The sequence below is a fragment of the Falco punctatus genome, assembly GCF_963210335.1.
Source record: "Falco punctatus genome assembly, chromosome: 11".
Lineage (NCBI taxonomy): Eukaryota > Metazoa > Chordata > Aves > Falconiformes > Falconidae > Falco > Falco punctatus.
Window position 1 is genome coordinate 26,813,076 of NC_137591.1, and position 25,073 is coordinate 26,838,148.

The window sequence follows — 25,073 nt, forward strand, 5'->3', positions numbered from 1 at the left end:
CAGCTTTCCTTGTGCTACCAAAGAACTTTTTCACGTTGTTGGAAGACCTGTGGCTTCATTCAGTATGCCAATGTCCAACCAAATCCTGATCCCCCAAGCCACCAGCCACACCTTTCCTCTTCGCTGCTCCCCTTCAGCTGAAAATGTCTCTGTAACCATGCCCTTACTCACAAACTGCATACTGAGAATACTGAGTCAATTCAGACCAGTGTCCCCAAGATACCAGGCTCTGAGACAACAGAGATTATATCTGTGAATCTAATGTCCTTATGAAGCTAAAGGATGGACTCTGCTCATCTGAGCGGAATTTGAGGGGCCCAAATATATTTCCACCCACCTGTGTTGTCAGCCCCTATACCTACCCTTACCCAGCTCCTGTCTTCAGGCAAGGAGTTCAGGGCATTTCCCACTCCCCAGCACTCGCCGTGGCAGCCACGTGCCCTAACCTCCCTCCCAAACACATCTCCTGGCTGCTCACCCAAGTCACTTCCCTGCCAGGTCCTGAAATCTTACAGACACAGCCACTGTGCTGTTCATCTTCCTCAGCTGTCCTGGTCCCACCTCATGCCAGCGAAGCAAAGTTCTGCAGAAAAAGAGAAAGAGGCTATAAACTTGCTTACAAGGTATCTTAAGTATTTTTACAGACCAGCTCTTCCCCCCATGCCCCACCCCAGCACCGAAGCATAGTCATATCTGGGTGGGACAAATGATACAAGATTAGCCACTCTGCCTCGCATTTTCTTCATCAGCAGTGCTTCTTTTGGTGCATTTGTAACTATTTGCTCATGCTTTCTGTCCCAGAGCAAGGAGGCCTGGAGTGCACTAGCAGGAGATCCTCCCAAATGCAAGCAGCTGTTTCCTGCTGCTGCTTGCAGCCTGTCCTGCACTCTTCAGCTTCACCAGCCACTGCCCCAGCCCTTCAGAGAAAGCCACAGCTCCTCACTCCATCATGTTTCGCCCCCTCCATCACCAGTCGTGTACCCTCCTCTGCCTGGGCACAGAGCCACGTGCTGTGCAAACTGTGTGGAGAGAAGCTGCCTTTAGAGGTAAAGTATCTGCTTTAGGCACAGAGGTACATGGCTGAAAGAGCGGAGATTTAGATTAGATATAAGGAAGAAATTCTTTACAGCGAGGGTGGTGAGACACCGGCACAGGTTTCCTAGAGAAGCTGTGGATGTCCCATCCCTGGAAATGTTCAAGGCCAGGTTGGACGGGGCTTAGAGCAACCTGGTCTGGTGGAAGGTGTCCCTGCCCAGGGCAGGGGGCTGGAACTAGATGACCTTCAAGGCCCTTTCCAACCCAAACCATTCTATGATTCACCCACATGCATACACACACAATTGGCTGCCACCTGACAGTGGTCTGAATTCAAGCTATTTTTTGCTTACCACAGGCACTGCCATCTCCAATCAAACTCACACTCCCCTCATCTTTAGCATCGCCAGCTACTTATTCCAATGTCTTAATATTAAAGTGAGTATCTCCCTTGGAGGGAACTTTAAAATAGAGTACATCCTAGACTTGAGTTCATGAAAACATTAACAATGGTGAAGGAAAAACAAAAAAAATGATAACATGAAAAATGTGAGTCATCACAGATTGCTGAAAGGACCTCAGTAACACTTGTAGATGTGCACATACATACCCCATGATGTCACCATACATCAAAGTGCACTAAATGCTGACAAGAAACATATAAATCATCAAAACAGATAACAATAAGAATCATAAGTCACTTAGAAAGGCATTGAATAAATGCAACCAGAAATAAAGAGCAAAGAACAACACAATGCAGAGTGCAAACCACAGCTACAGATTTCAGCCTCCAGCAAAGACTGCGTGGGAAAGTACTGCCTGGGGATCAAACATACGTTACTCTGAGTGACAAAGGAGTAACTGTTCCCAACTCCAAAGTTTTCTGCTTTGAAAGGGGAAACTGGCTGTGATGAAGAAGGCCCAGCAGTAAGTAAAGCACAAGTGAACTGTCTTGTCACGTCCCTGATGCAAAAAGCTTAGTCTGAGGATAAGTCTTCCTGGGACATCAAGATACAAAAAGGGGCAACAATACCCTATGCAACAGCTGGGAAATGTACTTTCTAGCAGGGATCCATGAGGCAGTGTGCCACTTGGCTATGGCCATCTTCCCATTCTGCAGAATATGACAGCCATCAGACCACTGGCCCATGCTCAACACCTGCACCCAGACCTGGTTCAGTCCAGCAAAACAAACAGGGGTCCTCCACACAAAGCCCTCCAGGCCTCCTGGCTTTAAGCTTGATAGTAGTGAACTAGCTAACACCGGAAATAAAAGTATTACGTCATGGTTATGATATGATTATATTCCATTTCCTTCCAAATGGAAACCCAAAATGCTTCGCGTGAAACTGTCAGCAAGGCAGGACATCTGCTCCGTGGCTGGCTGCAATTTGTGTGACATTTGGGTTTGCTCTGTTGAAGGGGTGGGGGAATCTTTCCATAGACACAGATAGTACTTACTAATTAATAATTACTGTCTTCCCACACAGACTGCAGCCATTAGTCATTTCTAACACCCCGGCCACAGCCATCTCCTCACAAGTCCGTCGCTGTACCTGCGCTACCATGTCTCCCGCCCTCCGCAGCCATCCCCAGGTCCTGCGCGCTGCCCACCCTGCCATGGCTGATACAGGCCGTTGCTCAGAGAAAAGCCCCCAGCTCCAGCACGCGAACACATTAACACCTTTCTTCTTCTTAACACCTTTCCCGAGCCATGCCGCTGCTTTCCCAGCCTTCCAAGCACCAGCCGCAGCAGGACACGGGCGGCCATGCGCAGGCGCCGGCGGCGGGTGTCTGTGAGGTGAGCCGCGGGCCCGCAGCCGGATGCAGCCGGTTCCAGCCCCTCACAGCCGCAGCCGGGCTCCCGCCGAGGCTGGCCGTGCCTCTGGGAGAACGTGCTCAAGAAAGGGGAAAAACCACTGCCCGGCGGTGAGGAGTGAGGGGGAAAAGTGTGCGAAACAGCCCTGCGACGGCGAGGACAGAGGAGGAGGAGCGGGGAGGTGCTCCAGACGCCAGAGCAGGGATCTCCTGCGGCCCTGCGGGGACAAGGCAGGAGCGGGTAGGACTGCAGCCCGTGGAAGGACCCATGCCATGGCAGAGGAAAACTGTGGGAGGAACTGTTATGGAGTGGCCACAGCCACCATTCGCCATCCCCCTGTGCTGCCTGGGGCCAGGAGGGGACCGCCGGAGGAGTTGGGAATGAAGGTGTGAAGCTGGGGAGAGGGGGGGCGGGATGAAGGAGTGAGTGGAAGGTGTTGCTTTATCTTTGTTTCTCACTATCCAAACCACTTTCAAATGGCAATAAATTAGTTTCCCTAGATTTAGCATATTTTGGCAGTGAGGGTAACTAGTAAGTGTCCTACCTGTGTTTATTTTGACTTTCCATCCCGTTTTCTCCCTCTGCCCTGTCGAGGAAGGGGGGTGACAGCTGCTGGGCAGCCATCGGGGAGCTGGTCAGGGTCAACCCACCACAAGGACCAAGCATTATTTAAATTTCAAGCATTCAGAGGTGCGTGGAGTATTCACCTAGCATGTTCTATAGCATATTCCAGGTGAGAGTCCAAGTACTTCACGCATGGCTCAGCTCCACTGGCCCCAGAGAGGTAAGTCGCTGGCCCTGTTCAGCACACAGGGACACCGAGAGGGCAGAAAAGGCATTTCCAGCTGCATCTCCAGCAGAGACACATTTGCAGTGCTGACAGAGCCTTTGGAGACCACAACCCCACACAGTGGCATGAGGAAGGAGGGACTCCCAACTGCCCTGCTGACTGGGCAGCCCCGTGCAAGGCTGGGGGTTTACTGGAAGTCAGCCTGGGGCTTTGCCACCTACCTGCTCCCTTTTACACTCAGCAAGAGAGCACAAAGGTACTTCAGGTTCACATTTCTGTGGTCTTCGAGACCACAGGAAATGACACTTTTTAAAACTAGGGCTACGGGGGGCAGCATCTTTCTTTTTTTTTTTTTCCTCTTTAGTTCACAGAGGAAATTAGAGGTAAAGAATGAAAGGAGCAAGTGTTAAAGAGACTGAATTTCCAAACCGGTTACGTGAAGCATACTGCTAACAAGCAATTCAATGGTTCTGCAAGAGGTTTTCACACCCTGGAAGCAAAAGCAAAGTGGTCAGCAGTGGTACCAGGTACAAATCACTAGAAAACAGACACAAGAAAAAAATCCCAGGAGAGCAATTTGGTCACAAGAGGTCAAACTTCCCAAAAAGGCTGTACAAAGAAGCAACGCTTGTCTAAGTGAGGTTCTTGGAGAGTCAGTGATTTAAGATAATAAAGGTTAGTTTCTTTTCTTTAAGCCATGTCCCTTGTTCGTATAACCCTATTGTCTCTCTGGAAGGCTCAGTGTGCTGTTTCGACTGGGCTGTGGTCTGGTGGAGGGGAGAAGTTCACCACTGTCACCATTTCCTTAAGCGCTTTTGACACTGATCATAACCCCAATATGAGCACTGCGGAGAAATTAGCAAGCTTTTCTTCTCAGTGTCCTGTAAAGTTAGGTGCTAAGCATGGTTTACAGGCAATGAGCTGAAACGCAGAGAAATGAAAGCGCTACTACCAAGTGCCAATTTTAGGATTTGTTTTTCAAAGAATTCAGTGGTTGTACAGCTTTTGGTTTGCTCTGCATTCAGCCCCAACAGTCCCAAACAGCAGTCTTGAGCACGGCAGCCTTTACGCCTGCCAGTGTCCCCATGTCCTCTTACTTCATCCCCTTGGTGTATCCTCCAGCTCTCTCCAAGTAACAGGACTGGATTTTTGTTTACTTTGTCTGCATAAAGACAAAGGATAGTGGTGGGGAGAACAATTCTGGATGGAATGCTTGTCAGACCTTTCAGGCCAGGGTCCTGCAGGAAAGACCAATCAGTGGATGGAGGAAGAAGCTCTTAGTGCTCGGTGCCACTTGTGGCCACCACCAGCCCTCAGCGAAGAGCCTGGTGCCAGTAGGGATGGGTGCTGTTGGTGTTATGTTCACTGCCAGGACAAGGCTTGCCCCTGCCCCTCAGTGCAAAAGGCCAAGTCCATTTTCAGGTTCTCCCATGCTCTCTGTTTCTCTCCTCAGCCTGTCTGATGAGCTAACAAAGTAGAAATCACAAAATCCACAGCAATTACAAGACCTACAGGATGGCTTCTGCTACACCTGCAACCAGAAGCCTTTCTAATTACATTTTCTAGCACAAGGGGAAGTGAGGAGGAGTTCTTTGGCATGGTTTTCCTTGGCACCCTAAGCAGACGATGTCACTAGCCTTCATTGCACTGATACATGCTGGGAGAGGCATCAAGGACAGGCTTCCCCGGGTTTTTATCCCAGACTGGGGAACCATCTCTGTATCTTTTCCATCCTGTGTGCACTCTTGGAGCAGGGATCACTCTGAGCAGCAAGTTACATTGGCATCTAAATGCAAGTTACACATCTGAAGGCCCAGTGCACAGCACTGGTGCTCCTCTTGTAGCATGGCATAGATAATCCTGCCAGGTCTGAAACATGCTTAATCTGTGATTGGGAGGACACTAGGTATAATGCCTACACGGAAGCATAGACTGACAGATGGATCACACTATGTCTTACCACTTAACTCCTCTCTGTGCAGAATAAAATGCATGTGAAGACAAAATAAATGCTTCAGGGGCAGGGAGATGGTACCTAAGGGTGGTTCGAGCTGAATCAGTAAGTTACCATCCTCTTCTTTCTAATAGCCTTGCCTGAGTCACATCCTCCAGCGCAGCAAGCAGGGTCTCTCTAGGATGCAAGTGGGGAGTTTCAAGCAAACCTTCAAAAAGGTAATTCCCTACCCTCGCAGCAAACTCACACAGCAGGGCGGTAGAGGAGCCCTCCCAAAGCTCTTCGCTCAAGTCCTTGGCAGCACAGAAAAACAAGAAAGTGCAGCTGCAAGCAGGAGGCAGAAACGCCCCTCCACCCCCAAACTTCAACAGCCCTGACAGCAATACCATGTTTGCTGGGGCCACAGCTCTGCTAACAGACATAGCTGGCTACGCCACAATAACTCCCTGCCACATCCAAGCCTTACATTAGCTCTTAGTGGCAAAGCAGCACATGCACAACAGCCGCACACAACCTGGCAGGACCACTCAATAGTTAGTGGTCTAATTGTGCCAATTTCAGAGCACAACAGCAAGGAACATTGCAAAGGCTGCAACAGCACACATCTGCTGCTTATTTAAAAGCTAGCCAGCTAGCCTGCCCTCATTCAAACCAAGTGCAGCAATGGGATTTATCTACTGAATATGCTGAATTTCTCCTGGTCCTTCCCAATTGAAACCAAGCAGGGAATTAGAGCAAATTACACCCTCTTTTGTTGCTGGAGCATTTCTGATCTTCTGTGATTTGGATTTCTCCTTCAGGACTTTAAGGAAAGCCAGATCTTGGATACCTGTTCTCCACACAGAAACCTCAGCAGGGAGCACAGATAAAGAGAACGGCAGTGAGCCACTCTGTCAGCACGTCCTTCGGAGCCTGTGCTGAAATGAGGCAGCTTGTATCATTTTTTTGGTTGACCCCGTGACAGTTGAGAATTGCACTAGCCATGAACAGATTGCACCCTGCTTAGGGAATTTCATGTTCATCACACCTCCAGCATAGGTGGCTGGCCTACAGACTGTTTCAATTAGGAGAGAAAAATCTCCCTCTCTGATGCCTTTTTCTGAAATCTTTTGCCTCTGAGTTGACATGAACCTCACTAGCAATGGCAGGAGAACTGCACGTCCCCAGCACAGGGCTCAGGAGAACACACAGTTCAGTTTTGACAGTCATTCAGGTGGCTCAAAAGGTAGCTACTCCCTGGCCAGTGCAGGTTTCCAAGCTGCACATCTCAGTAGTAGCGGACCAGCAGGCTTTCACTCCCCAAGAATGACCTGACAAAGGGGAACTGGAGGAATTCCCAATGACAAAAGGAAACTGGCCAAGGAGGCTTTTTCAGCTGCTGTTGAAGGAAACTGGTTGTGGAATATGGGAAAGAGAGAGGGATGTAAAATCTCTACGATGGGTTGTAAGGAGGGGAGAGAAGCTGGTTGTCTGTACAGAGGGCTGAGTCATGCAGAGTACGCTGAGGAATGGTGAGACAGCTGAGGCAGAGAAAAGCATCTTGGAGTTTGTTACTCCACCTAGAGCTTTTTGTCTTTTTGCTACCCAGAGGAAAGTGCAGCTTATTTTCAAAAAAAACATGAGTCCTCACAACAGAAAGCCTATATGTGCCTGTTCACATGACTGCCGATGTCCTGGCCAGATCAGTGCCTACTGGTAGGATCCTAAAGCAGCATTGCTGGTCATACCACAGGTGGGGGCTGGGGAACTTGGCATCTCTTCACCCCTCTGCCTGGCAGAAGACACTGTTGCACTGCCAGTGGTCTCCTGCACCACAGCCTGCAGCCCCATGTCTCCTGTGTCAGGGCTGTGTCATGTACAGGGAATGGAACATTTGACTCTCTGTGTTACCTGGAGAGATGAATCAGCAACAAGCTGTCAAGCTTTTCTTCTCCTTTTTTTTTTTAAACTAAAATCAACCAGAAATTCACATGCAGCTTGCCTCATCCTGCATCAAAACTCTTCCTCTCTAATCACCTCATCCACTCTTTTGCATTAAACCTCAGCCACTTAGTCATTCTTAAAATTACACGTTTGTAACCATGATGTAATACGACCACACACCGGAGTACTAGAAAAATAATACTAATATTTAAGTTCACCTCCCTTCCCTTTTTCTCCCCTCTCTAATCACTAGACGATGCTTCTTCCCAACCTGGTAAAAATTTGACAGACTATTTACAGTTCCATGGGCTGGAAGAAGTAACCCCAGAAGATATCATAACAGAAACTTAGAAAGCCCAAGGCTGGCTTCAGGTAAATGAATAAGAAAAACAAAACAAACAAACAAAAAAATCAACCCCCAAAAAACCAACCAGAGCAACAATGAAACTTGTCAGATCAAATAGAAGGTCATTGCCTGAACTCACAGGATTTGAGTGGCTTCAGACCTATCAGCTCTTCCATTCTTACTCATGATCACCCTACAGCAACAGTCATATATAACACATCTCAACAGTGACAGTTCCATCTAACTACAGCTGAGCTGTGAGGTTTCTGAGCCAAGATGTGTATCTGAGCAAGCCTGTCAAGCGCTCGTCCATGCTGTGGCTCCATTTCTTGTCTCTGACACCCTGATGCCTCAGCCCATGCTGGGGATCAGCTGGAGACCAGCTCCTTTTGCTCTTGCATTACAGGTGCCCTCCAGGGCTTTGCTGTGCACCACTCGCCTCCCTCCCCGTCAGGAGTGACTGTGGATAGGTAAAGAGCCAGGATGCAGTAGGCAGTATTGATAGAGGGGATGCTGTCCATACCTGTCCAGGGGATGTTTCTCCCCCTGACCTGGGTTTCTTTGCCAGGGAAGGAGCTGCAGCAGGCACTGGCAGGACTGTTTGCCAGCACAGTACTTCTCACGTCCACAGATTTGTGAGAAACAGCACCCATCGCACATCAGCCCTGCTCATTGCTCATCCTGCCTCATTCTCTGTTTATACTGTGTCTGTCAGAGCTCAGCGGGTGTCCCTTTGCTTCCATTGTGCTTTTGCTGTAGAATAAGCAATGACCACATCCATACTGTCCTTTCTATAATGCAACACCTTCTTCCAGCTTGGTTACTGTACATACTGAGCCAACCCAAGATTTTTAAGACACTAGCATGCTGCCTTCCCCTTTCCGTAAGTAAACGGGGCGCAGCCTCTGATACACATCAACCACAAAAGAGGCCCTATGTCTATCAAGCAGCTCGCTGCACTTGGTAGCAGTCTGCTTGATAGCAGCACAAATGTTTGTATGTCATGCAGAGCCTTGATTTGGCCAGCTGCACACCCAAGCACACAGGTACCTCCTGGAAAGGGTTCAGCTGACCGTGAGAGCTGTCTGTGTGCCTGCGGCATGCCCACTGGCTCAGCGCTGGGCAGTTCCCTCAACTGGATCGTGTAGCAAAGCACGCCTGTGCCTAGGAAAAAGTGATGTGAATCCCAGAAGAGCCCCAGGCAGAGGGAAAAGACCAGAAACCTCTTATCAGCAGATAATCTGGGCTTGGCACTTGTTTCCAGCCATGTTCTCCACAGAGAGGAGTCTCTCTGAAGCCCTGTTACATGATGCCCAGACCCTAGGGTACCTCCACACACGGCCCAGGCTGCTCCATCAGGAGAGAGGAGGTCAGTTCAGACCACCGCAGCCCAGAAACAGGACCTGCAGGGAAGAGTCACTTACTTTTCTTGAGACAGAAAAAAAAATCACAATGGCCAGCCCTGCCGATGGACTTAAGAAATCCTTTCTAGTGCAGACACCCTTTCCTTGTTGAGGAGGGAATAAAATACTTGATCAGTTCAAAATAAATGTCGATCGGAGTATTTTTGTTAAATAACTTTATATATAGTCCAAGACCTATTAATAACCTCAGTATTAAATATTAGGTATTTAATGGTAACAATAAGCAAGTATTTACCTAAATGAAGAGTTTATTAGCAAGATAAACAGATTACTTTAATAAAGCCTTTGTGGCATAAGCAGTCTATGAATTGACTCTATGCAATTTGAAATTGTCTAATCCTGTCATGACCTTACTTTGAATCTTTAGTCAGAGCCCACAAGCCAAGCAGTGGATTCGCCCTGGGAAGTTCAGAGCGATGTTTGAGGAAGGGATCACAAAGCAGAAACACACCTACAGGCAGCTGGGCCGCTGACTCAACACAGACACGGGCGCTCTGATTCAGGAGGAAGCCTAGCAGCACCCAGCGTTATCCTGCAAGGATAAGCCAGCTCTGTCCGCCTCAGGAGATGCCAGTGCTTTTTTTATAACATGACTGTCCACCCCACTGTGCCACTGTCTCTGAAATGTGCAGGTCTGCATTGCCTTTAGCATTTCAGATAAAAAGGCTAACAGATCCCTGCCATCCGCCCCGCAATGTGCAGGAACAGCAATTACTGCACCCTGCCCCCAGAGCAGGCTGCGTTCACAACTGAGATGACTTACTGGGTGTTGACTTACAGAAACCCTTGGGAGCTTTCCAACCCTTCACCAATACAGTACTAGCGGAGAGCATAACCTCAGTGCTCATTTCATCTGGGCACCGAGTGCCCTGTCTCTCTCCAAGCTGCCTGTCCGTAAAGAAAGGAAGCATGCAATGTGCTCTGCTAGTTGTGCTACAGAAATAGCTGCAAGCCTGCAGGCACGTGTAATACAGATGCCCGCTCCCCACATGCAGCACAGCAATCAGAAGATGTTATAGCAACTTCCAGCTTCCCTGGCAGGGTCTGGATCCAGTACCTCCATCGCCACGCTGTGTGGTTTGCCTCTCTGATATACAGGGAGGGAGTGAGGACAGTGAGAAAGCACCGATCCAGCCAAATGGTCCCTAAACTCTGACCTTTTGAGGCATTTTCCATCCTGAGAAATTCACTGGAAATAGCTGAGTGCAGCAACAGCTGTTTGAGCAGACATCTGCAGGTTCACTTCATGCTGGCTGGACCAGTAGCCAGTCCACTTGCAAGTTTCAAAGAAATAGGTTTCCCTGAAGCAATCGAGAGCAAACCACAGGCCACATGCTACCAAGCCGAGAGCAAAACCATGGAAAAGGAAATAAATGCTGCAGGTTGCTGAAGAGGCGCTGGTTCACCATGACCAACAGGAGAGCTGCAGGAAGGATGGATGACAGGCAAAGATGCATGCTGACACACCACAGCCGCAGCCTTTGTGTGCAGTGTGGCAGACAGCCTCGGGGTTAATGTGTGCAAGAAAAATGCTCCATGGACCAGACAGAGTGAGCAAATAATGTCTTTTTTTTTTAACACCAAAGCTTCCTTTTCAGCTGCCACGTGGGAAGTGCTGCTGGGGCCAGAGGGCACTAGGAGGAGCACGGTGCCTTCAGGGATGGCAGTGCTTCTGCTTGGCAACAAGTGTCTGGCTCTTCCCCTCAAGCTCCAGCCCGTGTTTTGAGATCAGTCTGCATCCTGATGGCCAAACTGGGCTTGGGATGTCTGATCTGCATTGCCCACATCACACCTCCCTGGTCCCCAAATCCCCTGATGTTTAGATGCTGGACCCCCAGGACTCCGTGGCTGACAGCCTGTGCCCTGCCAAGCGGGCAGTGAAGTGGGGTCAGGCTTCCGGATTTCTGCCACGCTGCTGGAGAAGGAGCAGGGTGCTGGTGCCTGATCGCAGGGGCCTTCAGGGCTTTGACCATTGCAGAAGCCTGCTGTGCCAAATGAGGAGAGGACAGTGCTGCTTACTATAAAAATATATCTTTATTTACCATCTGTGTTTTGCTCAGAAGAGAATATCCTGTGGCAAGGGGGCCAGCCGAAGCCATGCCATTGATGGTGGCCAGCACACCTCCACCTGCACCACAAAGGGGGTGGCAAGACCAAGTCTCCGTGGGGAATCCATGGGGAACAAAAGGACTGGAAGGGAGTTGAAGTTGCTGCTTTCATCTCTGGCCCCACCGCCCTCCACTTCTGTGTCGTTCAGGTCCCATCAGCAGAGAACATGGCCTCCCCACCCCAGCCCCACCACCACAGTGCAGTAAGGGTTTCTCTCCAGGGTTGGGACACCCTTCATGGCACCCCTGCTTCTGGCACATCCCTTGCAAGGCAGTCAAGATGAGTTAAATAAAGGGGTTTGGGGACATTTTCTGGGACAGGAACAGTTGATAACTTAACACAAAATGAACATATCACACATAACACGCCAGCTAGCAGGTGGGCGCCTGTTGTACAGCAGTCAGTGCCAGATGCCTGGCCAGGGTGGCCAGCCATGGCTCGGGGCAGGCAGCTGAGAACTCCGGACTACTCATTTCCACACCACTGCCTGCAGTGTGGCATGGCACGGCCCAGGTACCAGCAGCCCTGCCTCAGGGGGTCTCCTCAATACCCACTGGCTGGCCCAAGTCCACCAGGGCCATGACACCCTGTGGGTCTGCTGCCACCAGCATCTTCTCAGGTAGCAAGTAGTGAGTTTCAACAGGGTCTTCAACACACTACATTTTCAGTTTGTTGTTTTTTTTCAGAGGGGGAAAATACGCAATTGTCTTCAGGTTCGTGCAGTACAGCGCTGGTGCTTCCCAGAGAACTGCTTTCAAGCATTCACCAGGTGCTTAAGCCCTCTTCCACTGAAGGCTAAGATGTGGCTTCTTGGTGGGCTTCATGGTGCAAGACCCTAGCTTGGCCACTGCCTTCAGTCAGCACTCAACCCCTCATGCATCCTAGTATGGGGTCCAACAGCCCCATTCAAAGCTTAAATAAGCCGAAGAATGTCTTGGATTCCTCAAAATTAACCAGAGCGATTTTAGAAACATTGACATGCAAACTGTCCATCTTCCTGAGCTTGAATAAAGCCCCTAGGTAGCTTTTCCGGGCCCATGTTTTCTGGCCCGTACAGTAGTTGATGCCTTTGTCCTCCATCAGCACGTGGCTGCCTGGCAAGGTTGGGTTTTTCTTGTAGACAATGTGGGTCAACATCTGGCTGCTGCAGATGCTGCCTCGGAAGAGCACGTTGGAGTACACAAAGTACAGGCCGGTCTCATTGACGACGAGACCCTGCTCATGGTACTGAATGCCGTCGGTGAAGGCATGCCCGGAGATGGGTTCCCACTCCAGAGGGAGGTCCCGCTGGGTTGGATTCCCTGGAAGCCAAATCAAGAGGAAAAAGCGTGGTAAGTACAAGCAGTTGCATGGGGGTTTCTTACCCCTCAAGTCACACCCCGTGTCACAACAAGGCAACTGTTCTCCAGGCCCTGGTCTGCAGCATGGGAAGTCTGCCCCAACCTCGTGCTGGTGGGAGCTCTCACCTTCACCTCACCCAACGCCAGCAACTCGTGACAGCCACCTGCCTCACGCACAAACCCAAAACAGAGCCCTCACTGAAAAGCCTAAACCAGGGGAAGATTTTAGCTGTGGCATAACTTCCCGCTGTCAGAGCACACGTGTTACCAAAGGAAAATAGGAAAGCCTGTGTGAGGTGGGCTCCTCACAGCTACGACCATGCCACCTCTCAGTCCAGCCACATCTGCTCTATCCCCGGCCCCCAGTCCCGCTCGCCTCCCAGCACATACCTGTTAGGTGGGCTGCCTTCCTTGCTTCCTTTTCCATTGACTGCTCCTTCTGCCCTGCACAAAAAGGGGGAAGACATTAGCCATGTGCTCCATGGGGAAGCCAGCCCAGAGAGCAGAGGGAGCCAACCAGGGGTTGAAATGGGGCAGATTCAGAGCAGCACAGGGCACACAAGCATGTGGCTTAGAGCAGCGAGGCAGAGCAGTGTTTGGGCAAACACTGCAGGGCAAGAGGAAGAGATAAAAAGGAAGAGTTGCAGCAAAGGATCCAACTGTGATGAAGAGCAAGGGGAAAGAGCAAGGAGAGCTTTCATCTTACAATGGCGCGATTGGTGAGTTTGAGCAGAGGCCTCTCACTCAGGGTGTAGGAGAGGGAGAAACCTGCCTCTTTACCCAGCATCTCAGGTCCATGCCAAGTCTCATGTCCTGTCATAGATAAGCCTGCTCTATTGCCCCCAGAGGTACCCATGGCAGCGGGCTTCTGTCAGCTGAGTACCAACCCTCCTTACAACCAGATCACACTTGAGAAAACCTGCAAACCATCCTGCTGGCCAGGCAGAGCTTGTCCTCAGAGAGGGCAAAGCACAGCTGGGAAAATTCTGCCCTCCCTGGGGGGGTTCTGTTCCCCCTGGAGAGATGGGCCAGTTACGGTGATTTGGCATTTGGATCCTATCGCACTCCATCCTTCCCTTCTTCTCAGCATCTATTTCCAGGCATCACATTCTCAAATTTTAGAAACAGCCTTTTCTTTTTTCAAGTCAACTGAATTTTCTCCTCCTCTCCCCTTTCTCCTTTACAGTGTTTCCCTGGCTTCGTTTAATTCTCCAACCCACTCAAGAAGTTCAGAGTTATTATTTATGACTTATGCTCAGCTACTGCTAAAGTAGCCTGTGATCAGGGCACTGAGCAGCCAGTTAAAATGGCAGCTCCCCTTCCCCTAGGCAACAGATGACAAAATGCATTGATATGGGAGTTTATGGGAACCAGGACTGTCCTTTCCAGAGAATTTTGCGATTTCCAAATTTGCTTTCACTCAATAGGAGAACAAATGTGAAAAGAGATCAACTTTCCTACTAACTGAAATCCTCAAGGGAATAAAAATAAAAATAAAAATCTTCAGATCTAGCAAAAATTGTTAAGGAATCTGAAAATTGCTTTCAGACTTGGTTGTCTTTAAATACTGGCTGATAATACTAACATAGACTGTAAAAGTAAAATAATAGTTCAGAAGCTCAAAATATTATTTTTAAATTGTTCCATTCTAATTTAAACTCTCTGGGTTTTGCTAAACGAAATTTAGAAAATTCAACAGGTTCTTGTGGAAAGTTTCGATTTCACCGAAAGGACTTTTCTCAAAGAAAGATACCCCACATATCATCAGACTCTTCTCAACTAGTTTTAGCCACAGTGAGACTTGTAACAAAAGATTTTAGAAAAAAGTTGCGCTCTCAAGGGTGGGCATGAATCCCCCACCCCTAAAGACCACAGAACCCTCCACAAGCTCCCAGAAGTCTTAGAAGAGTAAGGAGAGAACGCAGTGACACGTACAGAGCCCATCTCCAATCTCCTCCATATTGCTGCTGCATGTTAGGACATCCAGAAACTCACTCTTACAGCAGAGCCCCCCGGTACCACTGCCCCACAGCCTGGGAGGCCCCAAGGGAGAGGCACCTTGTCCCAGGAACCTGTGGCTGCCACCTCAGCAGGCAGGGTGCAGGACCCCATCCCCACACCCCAGAGATAAAGCTCTTTTTCCAGGGAAACCAGTGAAATCAGCACCTCAGAGCATCAAGCTGCGACTCTGTCTTTGCCCCCGGGATTAGGAGAGGGAAGAGTTTGACAGGAGCATCCCTGCAAGCTGACACGGAGGAGTTCCTCCTCTACGTATATCAACTCACCTATGAGTTTCTCCAGAGCTGGAGGGATGTGCTCAGTGCTGGCAGACTGTCAAAAAAGAAGAGTGACAAGATATCTTAGCAGACTGAGAGCCTTAAGGGCATCATGTAAAGCAGCCAAGGACTATCTTTGACAGTGGCTGATTCTGTGTGCTCATGGGGACCTCCAGAGTGCTAGGAGATACACAGGGAGAGAGCCCCCGCAGCACTCGGCAACATGAAGACATCCAGATCTATCAGCCGCCAGTAGAGCAGTCCTGCACAGTAACGAGCAGCCGCACTTACACTGGTGTGACAGACATTTAGGTGCCACCAGCCTGCCCCTTGGGGAGTTTTGCACCCCCCAAGCATCTCAAACCCAGTTTTAAGTTTTCCTTTTCATCCTGTTTCCCCAGAGCATCTTGTGACCGGCCAAGCAGATCTCACCTCTCTGAGTTCAGCCAGTTCCTTCTCCAGGTGGAAGATCTGAAACATGCTCAGCCCCACTCCAGTGAGGGCTAGCAGGATCAGCATGAAGATCACCAGGAAGCCAACGCTCCTCCTTTCCCTGTTGTGCCCTGGCTTTGTCCTTCGGTCAGGTACCGGTGGTGGGAAAGGAGTGACAGGGGGTGCCGAGGGGCTGGAAGCACTTGCACTGGTGCAGCCGTCCACCCAAAAGACCTGGGGGTACACGTAGTTCAAGTTCTGCTGCATGGCCGGGAGCGGGATGGGCTTGGTGTGATCTTCCATACGGCAGCCAAAGCCTGCCGGGGCTGCCCCCGACTGAGCCCTGGGGGAAGACCCAGCTCTGCCTTTATACACCTGCATCGCTCCGGCAGCGAAGCCTCAGCTCAGATGCTGCAGCTCAATGAAAGCATCAACAGCAAACCTCAAAATGCTTCCGCCCTCGGCAGCAAGCTGGGGGTAGCCACCTGCTCCTCCCCCGCTGAGGCAGGACGCACGCACGGCGGGCCCAGCCCAGCAGTGGCCTGCTCGCACAGAACTGCACTGGGGAAGCGGCTGCGCTCAGCAGCCATGCACCCGTGGGGCACCCAAGGGCTGCGCAGCCGGGCAGGGGCTGAGTAACCAGCCCAGCGCACACCCACCGGCCAGCCACCCTTTCCAGCAGCCCACGCGGGCAGAGGCGGCTGCTTTTCCACTGCGGCGTACGGGGCCACAAACAGAGCAAGAGGAATGACAACACCTCCGGCATCCTGCGCGAGAGGGGAGAGGCAGAGCCGAGGACTCCTCCCCTCCACAGAAGGATGAGGACTGGACCCCAAGCACAGCTCTGGCTGCTGGAGAATTGCTTCGTTTCACATGGGACAGATCACTGACCGCTGGCCATTGCTCATCCCACCTTTTCCTTGGCTGCTCTATAGGCCATGGATCCTGAGTTACAGAACTCCGGTCACAGACACTGTTCCGCTGTGATAAAACCCCAGCCCAGCCCAGCCGAGAAGAGCAAGACTCTGCCAGTGCTGCAGGCTCAGCAGAGCTGCCTCAGCGTTAGCAGCCCAGGCAGGCACAGCTCGGTGGGCGCGCAGCTCAGTGGGCTGCCTCCACCCACACAACGTCACGGCAGGGCACCACTAAGGCTGAACTGGCAGCACGCTGTAACGTAGGAAACAGACTGTGCCATGGGGCACAAGCAGGCTCTTCTGGCAGCTGCTGCTGCCCCTCTTACCTTTGCAAACACTGTCTCCAATAATCCTAACCTAAGAAGCCTTAGAGAGGGAAGAGCTCTTTCATCATCTCTCCAGATCAATGCTGAGCACCGCAGCAGGACCTGACGTGGCTGAGTAACGTGATTAAAGCCTGGAGTAGACACTGTGTTACTCATCTTGGTACAATTTTTCTTGCCTTCCAAGAAAGGATCCAGAATTTGGGCCATGCTGCAAAAACCAACACTTTTAAGAGCTTGTTACAAAATCATAATGAGGAGACACAGGGACATTTCCATTCCTCAACGGCCAATTTCTCAATTTCCATTCCTCATTGAATGCAGATTTCTAAGCAGTGGCGATGAGATTTCCTCCACAGATTTACAGGTGCACACAAGCGATTATAAACAGTAGTTTGCTCTTCTACTTTACAGACCTATGTTGAAGCATGTATTTATATGGGATAGTGTTTAAAAAAAAGGAAACACCAAATGCTTAATGCAAGAACAGACTGGAGATTCATCTCGTCTGTGGCTGAAGGAAGCAACCCCGACACGCAGGTTTTGATCTTGAACATCAAAACTGGGGTCTGAGAACAGCATGCTGTAGCAACACACACACACTTGTTTCTCCAAAGGAACGGCTCAGCTTTGCCTCCAACCACACCAATAAGTCAGATGTGTCCTCAAAGCCTTGCCTGCACCACCAGCCACCCCGCTGCTTTTTGAAGATGTTCACCACAGCCATTTGCTGCAGCAGTGATCCACAGCATGAGAGCTTTCAGCAACCCACCTGGCTCTTCCTCGTCCTTCTAGGTTTCTGACATAAAAGACAAAAGCAACACAAATCCAGGTCCAGCAGTTCAAGCCTGGCGATGCCTACCCTCACTCAGCCCCACTCTCTGCATCCCAGCATGCGTTCCCCAGGCAGTCCAGGACAGGTCCCCATCCACTCCTACGATCGTTACAAGAGATACAAGATATAAAAGATCATTACAAGATCATTACACACTTCATGACACATGGTGAACTCCAGCCAGCCAGCGCTGGGCATGGACAGATGCCTCCAAGGCACAGGGAGCCAGGAGAGGCAGCAGGGAGGTTGGGCAAGCATCTCCTGCCAGCACACTGCCCACCGCACAGCCTGTGCAGCACCCCAGCCCTGCTGCCACCACGGGCTCCAGAGCCACGCGCGATGATACTTGGCACCTGCTCACACCCCTCGCCCAGCAGCCGGTGCCCGCGCTGCCTCGCCCTTGGGGCAGTCAGCACAGTGCACCCGTGGCACTTCACAACACAGACAGGGGTGCTGGGGAGCTCCCATTTCTTTAACGCCCTCTGCGACCCGTACAACTGCTGTGGAATGTGGCAGCTCAGGGAGCAGCACCTGAAGTCCCAGAGTTCCTCAAAGTTGGAGGCATTGCCAACAAGCATGTCAAAAGTCATCGAGCACGCAGCTTTGCCCAGAGAGGACCCACTCTCAAGTTTTTTCTGACACTGACTGCTTTATGCAGACAGCTTGTCTTGGTGGGGTTGCGGGCACAGTAGCAGCCTCCCTTAAATGTCAGAAGCGTACTTATTTCTCACCCACTGCTTCCTATTTTCACAAAGATGCTTTTTTATGGGTGGGTGAGAAGGAGAGACGACAAATCCAATGAAAGCCATTTCAGCCACATCTGCTGCATCTTCTCTTTCAGGTGCTCAGCTCAAGAGCCTGCTGATAGGCCACACTGCAGCAAGTCAGAGACTGGGGCTATTTTACCATCGAAGGATCATTTTTGGTGCACAGCCTACCGAACTGGTCCTGCTGTCACACTCCTCCTTTCCCTTGTCACCACCTTCAGGGCTCACCAAGAGGATACATGCTGGAAGGCAGTGGCAGGCAGGGCTGTGCCGTGGAGCACGTCGTGGTGCCTGCAGGCTCCGCGTTCTGCTGGCCTCCTGCTGCTCAAGCACCAGATATTAACAGGGCTTTTGAAATAACAGCGGGACAGTTTGCTGGAGGTAGGCACTTAAGTCATGTGAATCTATTTCGCTAAAAGGCCTGGGAACAGAATTTGGACAAGGTTGAGGTCTCCTAAAGCATGGGGCAAGGACAGCTGGGAAGGAAAGGAAGGCATAAGGGGGACAGGAGCGGTGTCAGATTTGTCTCTCTGCCTCCCTGTCTCCCTCTGCCAGATCCACGCTCTGTTTTCAGCAGCTTCATTACGTCATTGGAACAGGATGGAATAGTTTCAAATGGAAACACCTTCTACACCCTTTATCAGAGAATCGATCCCCTTCACCAACACCAACAAAAACCAGGCCATATTTAGACAGATTTACTCCAAAGAACCCCCTCCACCCCGCCTCCAGGGGAGAGGGGAGAGTTCTCAATAATACACACTATACACTAAAGTTTATGTTGACAGCAAAGAGAATCAGCTAGCAGCTACAAGTTTTGTCAGCAGATTTAAGGACAAAAGGATGACCTGCTTGAGGTACATCAATCAAAGCAGGAGTTGAACTACGATCTAGACCTAATACTTGACAGAAAATAAAATTTTAAAAAAGCTGTAAGTGTGAACCACTGTGTAGGAGAAGCTCTCATCAGGTTCTGGACGGAGTCAGATAGGTGGCTGAAAGTAATTAACAAATATTTCCTATTACACCAGTGGCAAGTGGAAATGCTAAAAAGCAAGTATTGAAAGCCCACAGGGCTGCATATATTACACCCGACAACTGAAGGAGCTGAGAGTCATTTTGCATTCAAAAAACAAGATCCAAAACATCACCCCGAGATACTGACAGCTTCGGCAGCCTTTCAGGGTCCTGGGTCAAACCGTGCCGTCAGGGCCAGGAGAGGCGACGGCTGCAAACCCAGTGAGGGTCGGCCACAGCTGGCAGAGAAGGCACCCGTTAATGCTCGCTGCTGGGGGCGGTGGGCAGAGTAACAGAGAGCACCGTGTCCAGGACAAGGCTTCAGGTTTTCCATCAGGATCATCCTCAACGCAGTGCTATCTCAACCCCTATACCACAGATCTGGAGAAAACCAAGCCAAAATATTACACCAGTCATTTTGCAGATGAAAATAACTGGTAAGAGATCCTAAGCAACCACGAGGACAGAGAACTGAATCAGAAGAACGCAAGTGTGGAAACAAGAACTGCAGATCAAACTCTTTAAATAGAAAATAACATCCTAGAAAGAAAGCACAGTCCTGACGCTGACAGAGAGGCTTCCCAGCCAGACAGGAGCCTCCAGCAGGGAATGCCCAGGGGCTCCCGCAGGCGTGAGCTCACGTGCAGCACTAGGCAGCCACAGGCAGTCCCAGACCCCACGCTGCAAGCTGACGTTCAACTTCAGAGGGGCTCAGGGAGAAGTTGCAATAACTGCAGGAAAGCAAAGAACATGCGTTCAGCTTGGCCCATCCAAGAGCAAATGGGCAGGGGGGGGGACGGGGGGACAGCGTGTGAAAAACCTGTATAAAGAGGGATGATTTCTGGCAGCACAAGGTCTCTTGAATCTCACAGAAAAATCCTTCCCAGGGAGCCACAGCTAAAGGAGTTTGCACAACAGACACAGATTTTTGACTGAACACTGGGAAGGATGCTTGTGAGAGCTGCCCCCAAAGGCAGCAGGAGCTCCATCCACCGCAGCCTGCGAGGGACACTGCAGACACCACGACCCACCCAGCCTTTGCAGCAAGTGCTGACATCTTACTGTCATTTCTTTATTACATTTTTTTTTAACAGTTCAGTTTCCCAGACAAGGGTGACGCTATTCATTTCCTCAACAACTGCTGTCTTTGCTAGAAACATTTGCAGCACATGTAGAGCCGTGTCTTGGTGCCAACAGCTCGTGAGGGAGACATTCACATATCCATACTCAAGAGCAGGTTGCAAAATCCATTTCTAACAGCTCTGGCCTGGCGTTGCAGTGCGTAACGTGGGCCTCTTCCAGTCAGCAGGGTGCCCGCTGCTCTTTTTCACCGTGATGCCAATGAACCAGCAGCAGCCAGGGGTTCAGGAGAAGAGATAGAGGGCTCTGACCTGAGGCAGGAGAGCATCCAAGCAGGGAAGGAACCAAAGCAGCTGAGAAAAAGAAGAATTGAAAGAAAAGTGAGATTTTGTTTCTTTTGTGTCTGTAATAGGAGTAAGGAAACGAGGTACAGTGGTTGTGAGGTAATGGGATCTATTGTTCAAACATCTGAGGAAGAGAGAAGCAGGTCATTTTGTGCCATACCACAGCTCAGCCACATGAGAATATGGAACAAGGCGTCGTGGCTGCTCAGGGGTTGCAAGGAAGACCACAGTGAATGTGCAGATGCTGAGTTTCCGTTCGCCCCAGTGACAGCCAAAAACTGCCAGTGCCACCAGCCTTGGCCCCGCAAGATGCCAACTGTCCCTGCTGGCCAGCATGACCTAGTCAGTATCTGACAATTTTATTCCTTCTTGGGAGAAGCCGTTCTTAGCTCATTAAAAAAAAACAACCGAAAATGAACAAACAAAAAGTGCCTAATCACACACACGCTCCCAAGATCTACTTTGAGATCCTTACCAAGTCTCACCAGGATCACAGCTCAGCTCTGTGTCACTGAACAAACCCAGACCCTATGGCATCAGTTTGGCATCTAGAGACCCCCACACCAGGCGTGCCCATCGCATCACACGAGCCCCATGACACAGAGACCCACACCAGCTGACTTCCCAAAATCCCAAGGGACCTTCAGCTGGGATTTACCTTTGAGCTACAGGTGGTTTCGCGGGCAACAAACACAACCTTGACATTCCAGCAGTAACCACATCAAATTACAACTAAGAGAAGATATTCATTAGCTGCTTAGAGCTATTTTTTCGGGGCGGGGGAAGTCACAAAGATTCTTGTTTGCTGCCAGTTCAGAGGGCGCAGCAGCTGGCTGCAGGCTCACTGCCACATCTAACAAAGGGAAAACACAAACCTCGAGATGGAAAACATTTTCTTTCCATTTCTAGGTCCACGAAGCGCAGCATTATCTTCATTCCCTACCAAAAGACATTACCTCTGATTTGTGACTTAATGAGTGAGTCTAACAAAAAGCAGCACGGGCAAGGACATCTGCAGCTCCCGGGCCGTGTACCCCACAGGAACCAGCACACTAAGGCAGCAGAAAGCTCCTTGGCAGCTTCTTTTAAAATTACTATTCTTAAATTAGAGAAGGGATATGCAAGTAATATTCATGAGTTTCGCTTTCCTAAAGCTAACGTTTTTTATCTAGACGAGCTCTGGGAACACTAATTCTTCTCGAGCTGTTACAAACCCCAGTAACATCCCCAGCAGCACTTGATGCTGTTTGACACTCAGGGTTTCCAGATGAGACACCCCCCACCCCACCCCCCGCACTTTGTGGTCAGGGCTCTACACTTTAATTGTTCCAAACGAAGCAGAACATGCCTGTGCTGAAGCAAAGCTGCTAAGCTGTTCCGTCTTGGTTCATCTCACACTAACTCGGCAAAAGCAGAAACCACACAAAGACACTTCACACCGAGCTCTCCAACTTGCCAAGTACTGCACGGCTGGTAGAGTACATGTATTTTAAAAATACCTGGTTTCTACTCTGATGCTTAATGCATATAACCTAAATACCTTATTTTGGCAAACACAGCTAGTGATTCCCTTACATAATGCCTATGTTTGCGACTATCTCCCATAGAAACCTTCATGTTAAATGGTTTTTGACCTGAGGACCTGCCCAAGGGCTGCCAGGACGCCAGCTCACTGCTGCATGCGCATCCTGGCTTCCTGGCATTTTACACCCAGAACTGTCCAACCTTATTTATGCAAGGTCACAAGATGGATGAGGCCCTCCCTCCCTTTAAACATCCACATCACTGCAGGAATCTGTCAAAATTTATGAGTTCAAACTTAGAAACTATTCTCTCTGGAAAAAGACGATGACCGATTGGAGAGAGACTTGATTTCACCAAAGAGTCAAGTTATGAAAGCTAGAGTCAGTGTGACATCAATAAAACTGGAAGTAAAAAAATGACTCAAGAGCCCACATGAAAGAACAATATTAAGCAATAAGAACTTGATATTAAGAGACTTCTTTTTTTTTAAAGAAGTGGTTACAAATAATTAAAAGCAGTGAGGCAGCAGCAGGCAGAAGCTGCAGTTTGGTCTCCAGTTTATTGCCAGAACACTCTCAGGTTTGCAAGAGCTCCGTAGGTTCCTCCTTCAGATGCCAGCTTTCCCAGCAGCTGAAGCATCACCTGTGCTTCGACTGGAAAGTTGAAATGGTTTGGTAACGTACTTGGGGGACTCCAAGAGTCACTCCTTGGCCAACGTGCACCAGCGGTGACTGCGGTAGATGTGCTTTATTTGCAGGAGCCATTGCTGCAAACAGACAACTCCGCTGACCAGGCACAAAACAACTGGGCTGACATTTTTTACCACATGGCCAAAGTTTCTGTTAGCAAGATACTTAAAATACTAGAGAAATCTGCACTGCCTGCAATGCCTTTGCTCCCCACCACACCAGCTGAATTCACACCAGCCCCTGTTGACTCAGAGCCCAGAGGCAGCATTTCTTAGGAACAGTAAGCAGCTTTCCAGAAAGTGAGCCTACACAGCCCATGACATCATTTATCCTTTACATCGATTTTTGGGGGTCACTTTCAGAAGTGGGAATGCTCTGCGGCATTCTCAAGACAGTCTTGAAACACAGGAGCCTGAGTAAGAAGAGCTTCTGGCCGCGCCGTGTTATCTACTGCCTGCGGCATCTGCCACATCTCCGGCATGAACTGGAAGCCGCATGGCCTCAAGCCATGGCCTCACCAGAGAGCCCTGCTCTGTCCGTTTAGGATATGCATTATCCCCACAGCATGTTTCCTAGGTGTTCAGTACAAGACAAGCTTTATCATTTGTATTTTTCTACAGAATGCAGCAGCTCCTTAGATCCAAGTCATGCCCCGTGTTTAAAATATATAGAGAGAGTATGGTATTAGAGGACTGTTTTAGAAGGCATTTAGTTTCACACCTGAAGTTTGAACGCGTGCTTAGATCTAAACATGCACAACCTACTCGGACTTAAAATCTGTTTTATACATTAGATGTTGGTATCAGGAGCAGCAAAAAGGTGTTTCAGTCCATGGCTAAGTATCACCTTCCTAAGAGAGCAGGAATGTATATGTGAACGCTTCTAAACACACACAATACATACTCCTTGCAAGAGGAAGCACCGAGGAGCGCTGCTAACTCCTCGACTGTAATTTCCAAGTGATCTTCAAGGACTGCTCACCAATGCTGTGGGGTAATCCCATTTAGGAAGCAAGTGTATGTGGGACAAAGTACAAAGCTGCCCATTATAGCAAAACAGAAAAGGATGAAGAAGAATGTTTCTGGCCATCCACAGAACTGCTGCTCCCAGGAAAGGCAACCTTCTACACCCCAGAGCTGTATGCTCACACTGTGCCTTTGATAAATACGTATCACCACCACTATCTTCAGTTTAACTTCGTTAACTTTAGCTTCACAACTAGATTTGCTTTCATCCGATGCTTACAGGCCAGACAGAACCAAGCAAAACTAACCTCCCCCTGTGAGAGACATTTATTGCGTACCTATTGCATCAGATGCATTTGGCCTCGTTCTACATCTAACAGCATATTACAGCTCTGCCAGTCTTTAGTTTATAACCAAACAGTGAAGATGGGCTGTTTCAAGAATTCGGTCACATCCAGCTTCAGCTGACTGTTACTGACAAGAACAGCTCAGCGATCGCCAGGGCAGCAAAGAAAAGCCTGCTCCCTACGAGCGACATATCAAAAGGCAGGCCAGTAAATAAAAAAAGCCCACAAGCACACACCCCACACACCCACGGCAAACCCCACACATCCAGTTGTTTTTAAATCATAGCAGTATGAAGTGGAGAGTCTTGAGACGTTCAAGCAAGAAGTTAGTGCCAGAGAGGTCTCATTTGAGAAGAGAAGTAAATGCTGGACAGCTGGTGAGGTTGGTGTGTGGCTGCACACGGCACTGCTGTGCTTGCTAGAAATAAGTTCGGAGGAAGGGACCAGTCAGGGGGAAACTTCAAACTGAAAACTGTGGTTTGGAATGATAAATGACTATCTAACATTTTCTTTTAACGGCCTTTTATATCCCTCACAAACCCTAGCTCCAAGTACCAAGCGGTAATTTCACGCATTCTCACAGAAATCTACCGCCTCTTAAGGATGCTCCTGATGAAGTGAACTGACACCACTGGAAACTTTTCTAGCAGCTTTACATGGCCACGATTTCTGAACTTTCAGACAAAGCACCACTCAGCCTTCAGCCTCCCTTCCCCCACCCCACCCCCCCTTTTCTTTTTTTTAACTAGACAAACCCATCTAGCCTGACAAATGAGTTTATGAACTCCTTACTATGGTGCCAAGGACCCCAGTTCTAGCC

The 25,073-nt window shown here is 49.6% G+C and overlaps 1 protein-coding gene across 1 annotated transcript; it reads right to left on the reverse strand.

The window, feature by feature from the left end:
- Positions 1-11,306: 11,306 nt before the first annotated feature.
- Positions 11,307-25,065, reverse strand: FASLG (Fas ligand). Its single transcript, XM_080407344.1, has 4 exons — positions 15,449-25,065; positions 15,026-15,071; positions 13,131-13,184; positions 11,307-12,701 (listed from the first exon to the last, which is right to left on the reverse strand). The coding sequence occupies exons 1-4, from the start codon at positions 15,827-15,829 to the stop codon at positions 12,307-12,309; spliced, it is 876 nt and encodes a 291-aa protein (XP_080263470.1). The 5' UTR covers positions 15,830-25,065; the 3' UTR covers positions 11,307-12,306.
- Positions 25,066-25,073: the final 8 nt, after the last annotated feature.

Bases quoted from the DNA above. Each gene is read 5' to 3' on its own strand.
- FASLG (XM_080407344.1), bottom strand. From the start codon at position 15,829: ATGCAGGTGTATAAAGGCAGAGCTGGGTCTTCCCCCAGGGCTCAGTCG. The intron at 15,072-15,448 runs GTGAGATCTGCT...CTTTTTTGACAG, and splicing joins AACTGGCTGAACTCAGAGAG to TCTGCCAGCACTGAGCACAT. The intron at 12,702-13,130 runs GTATGTGCTGGG...TTTGGCTTCCAG, and splicing joins GAAGGCAGCCCACCTAACAG to GGAATCCAACCCAGCGGGAC.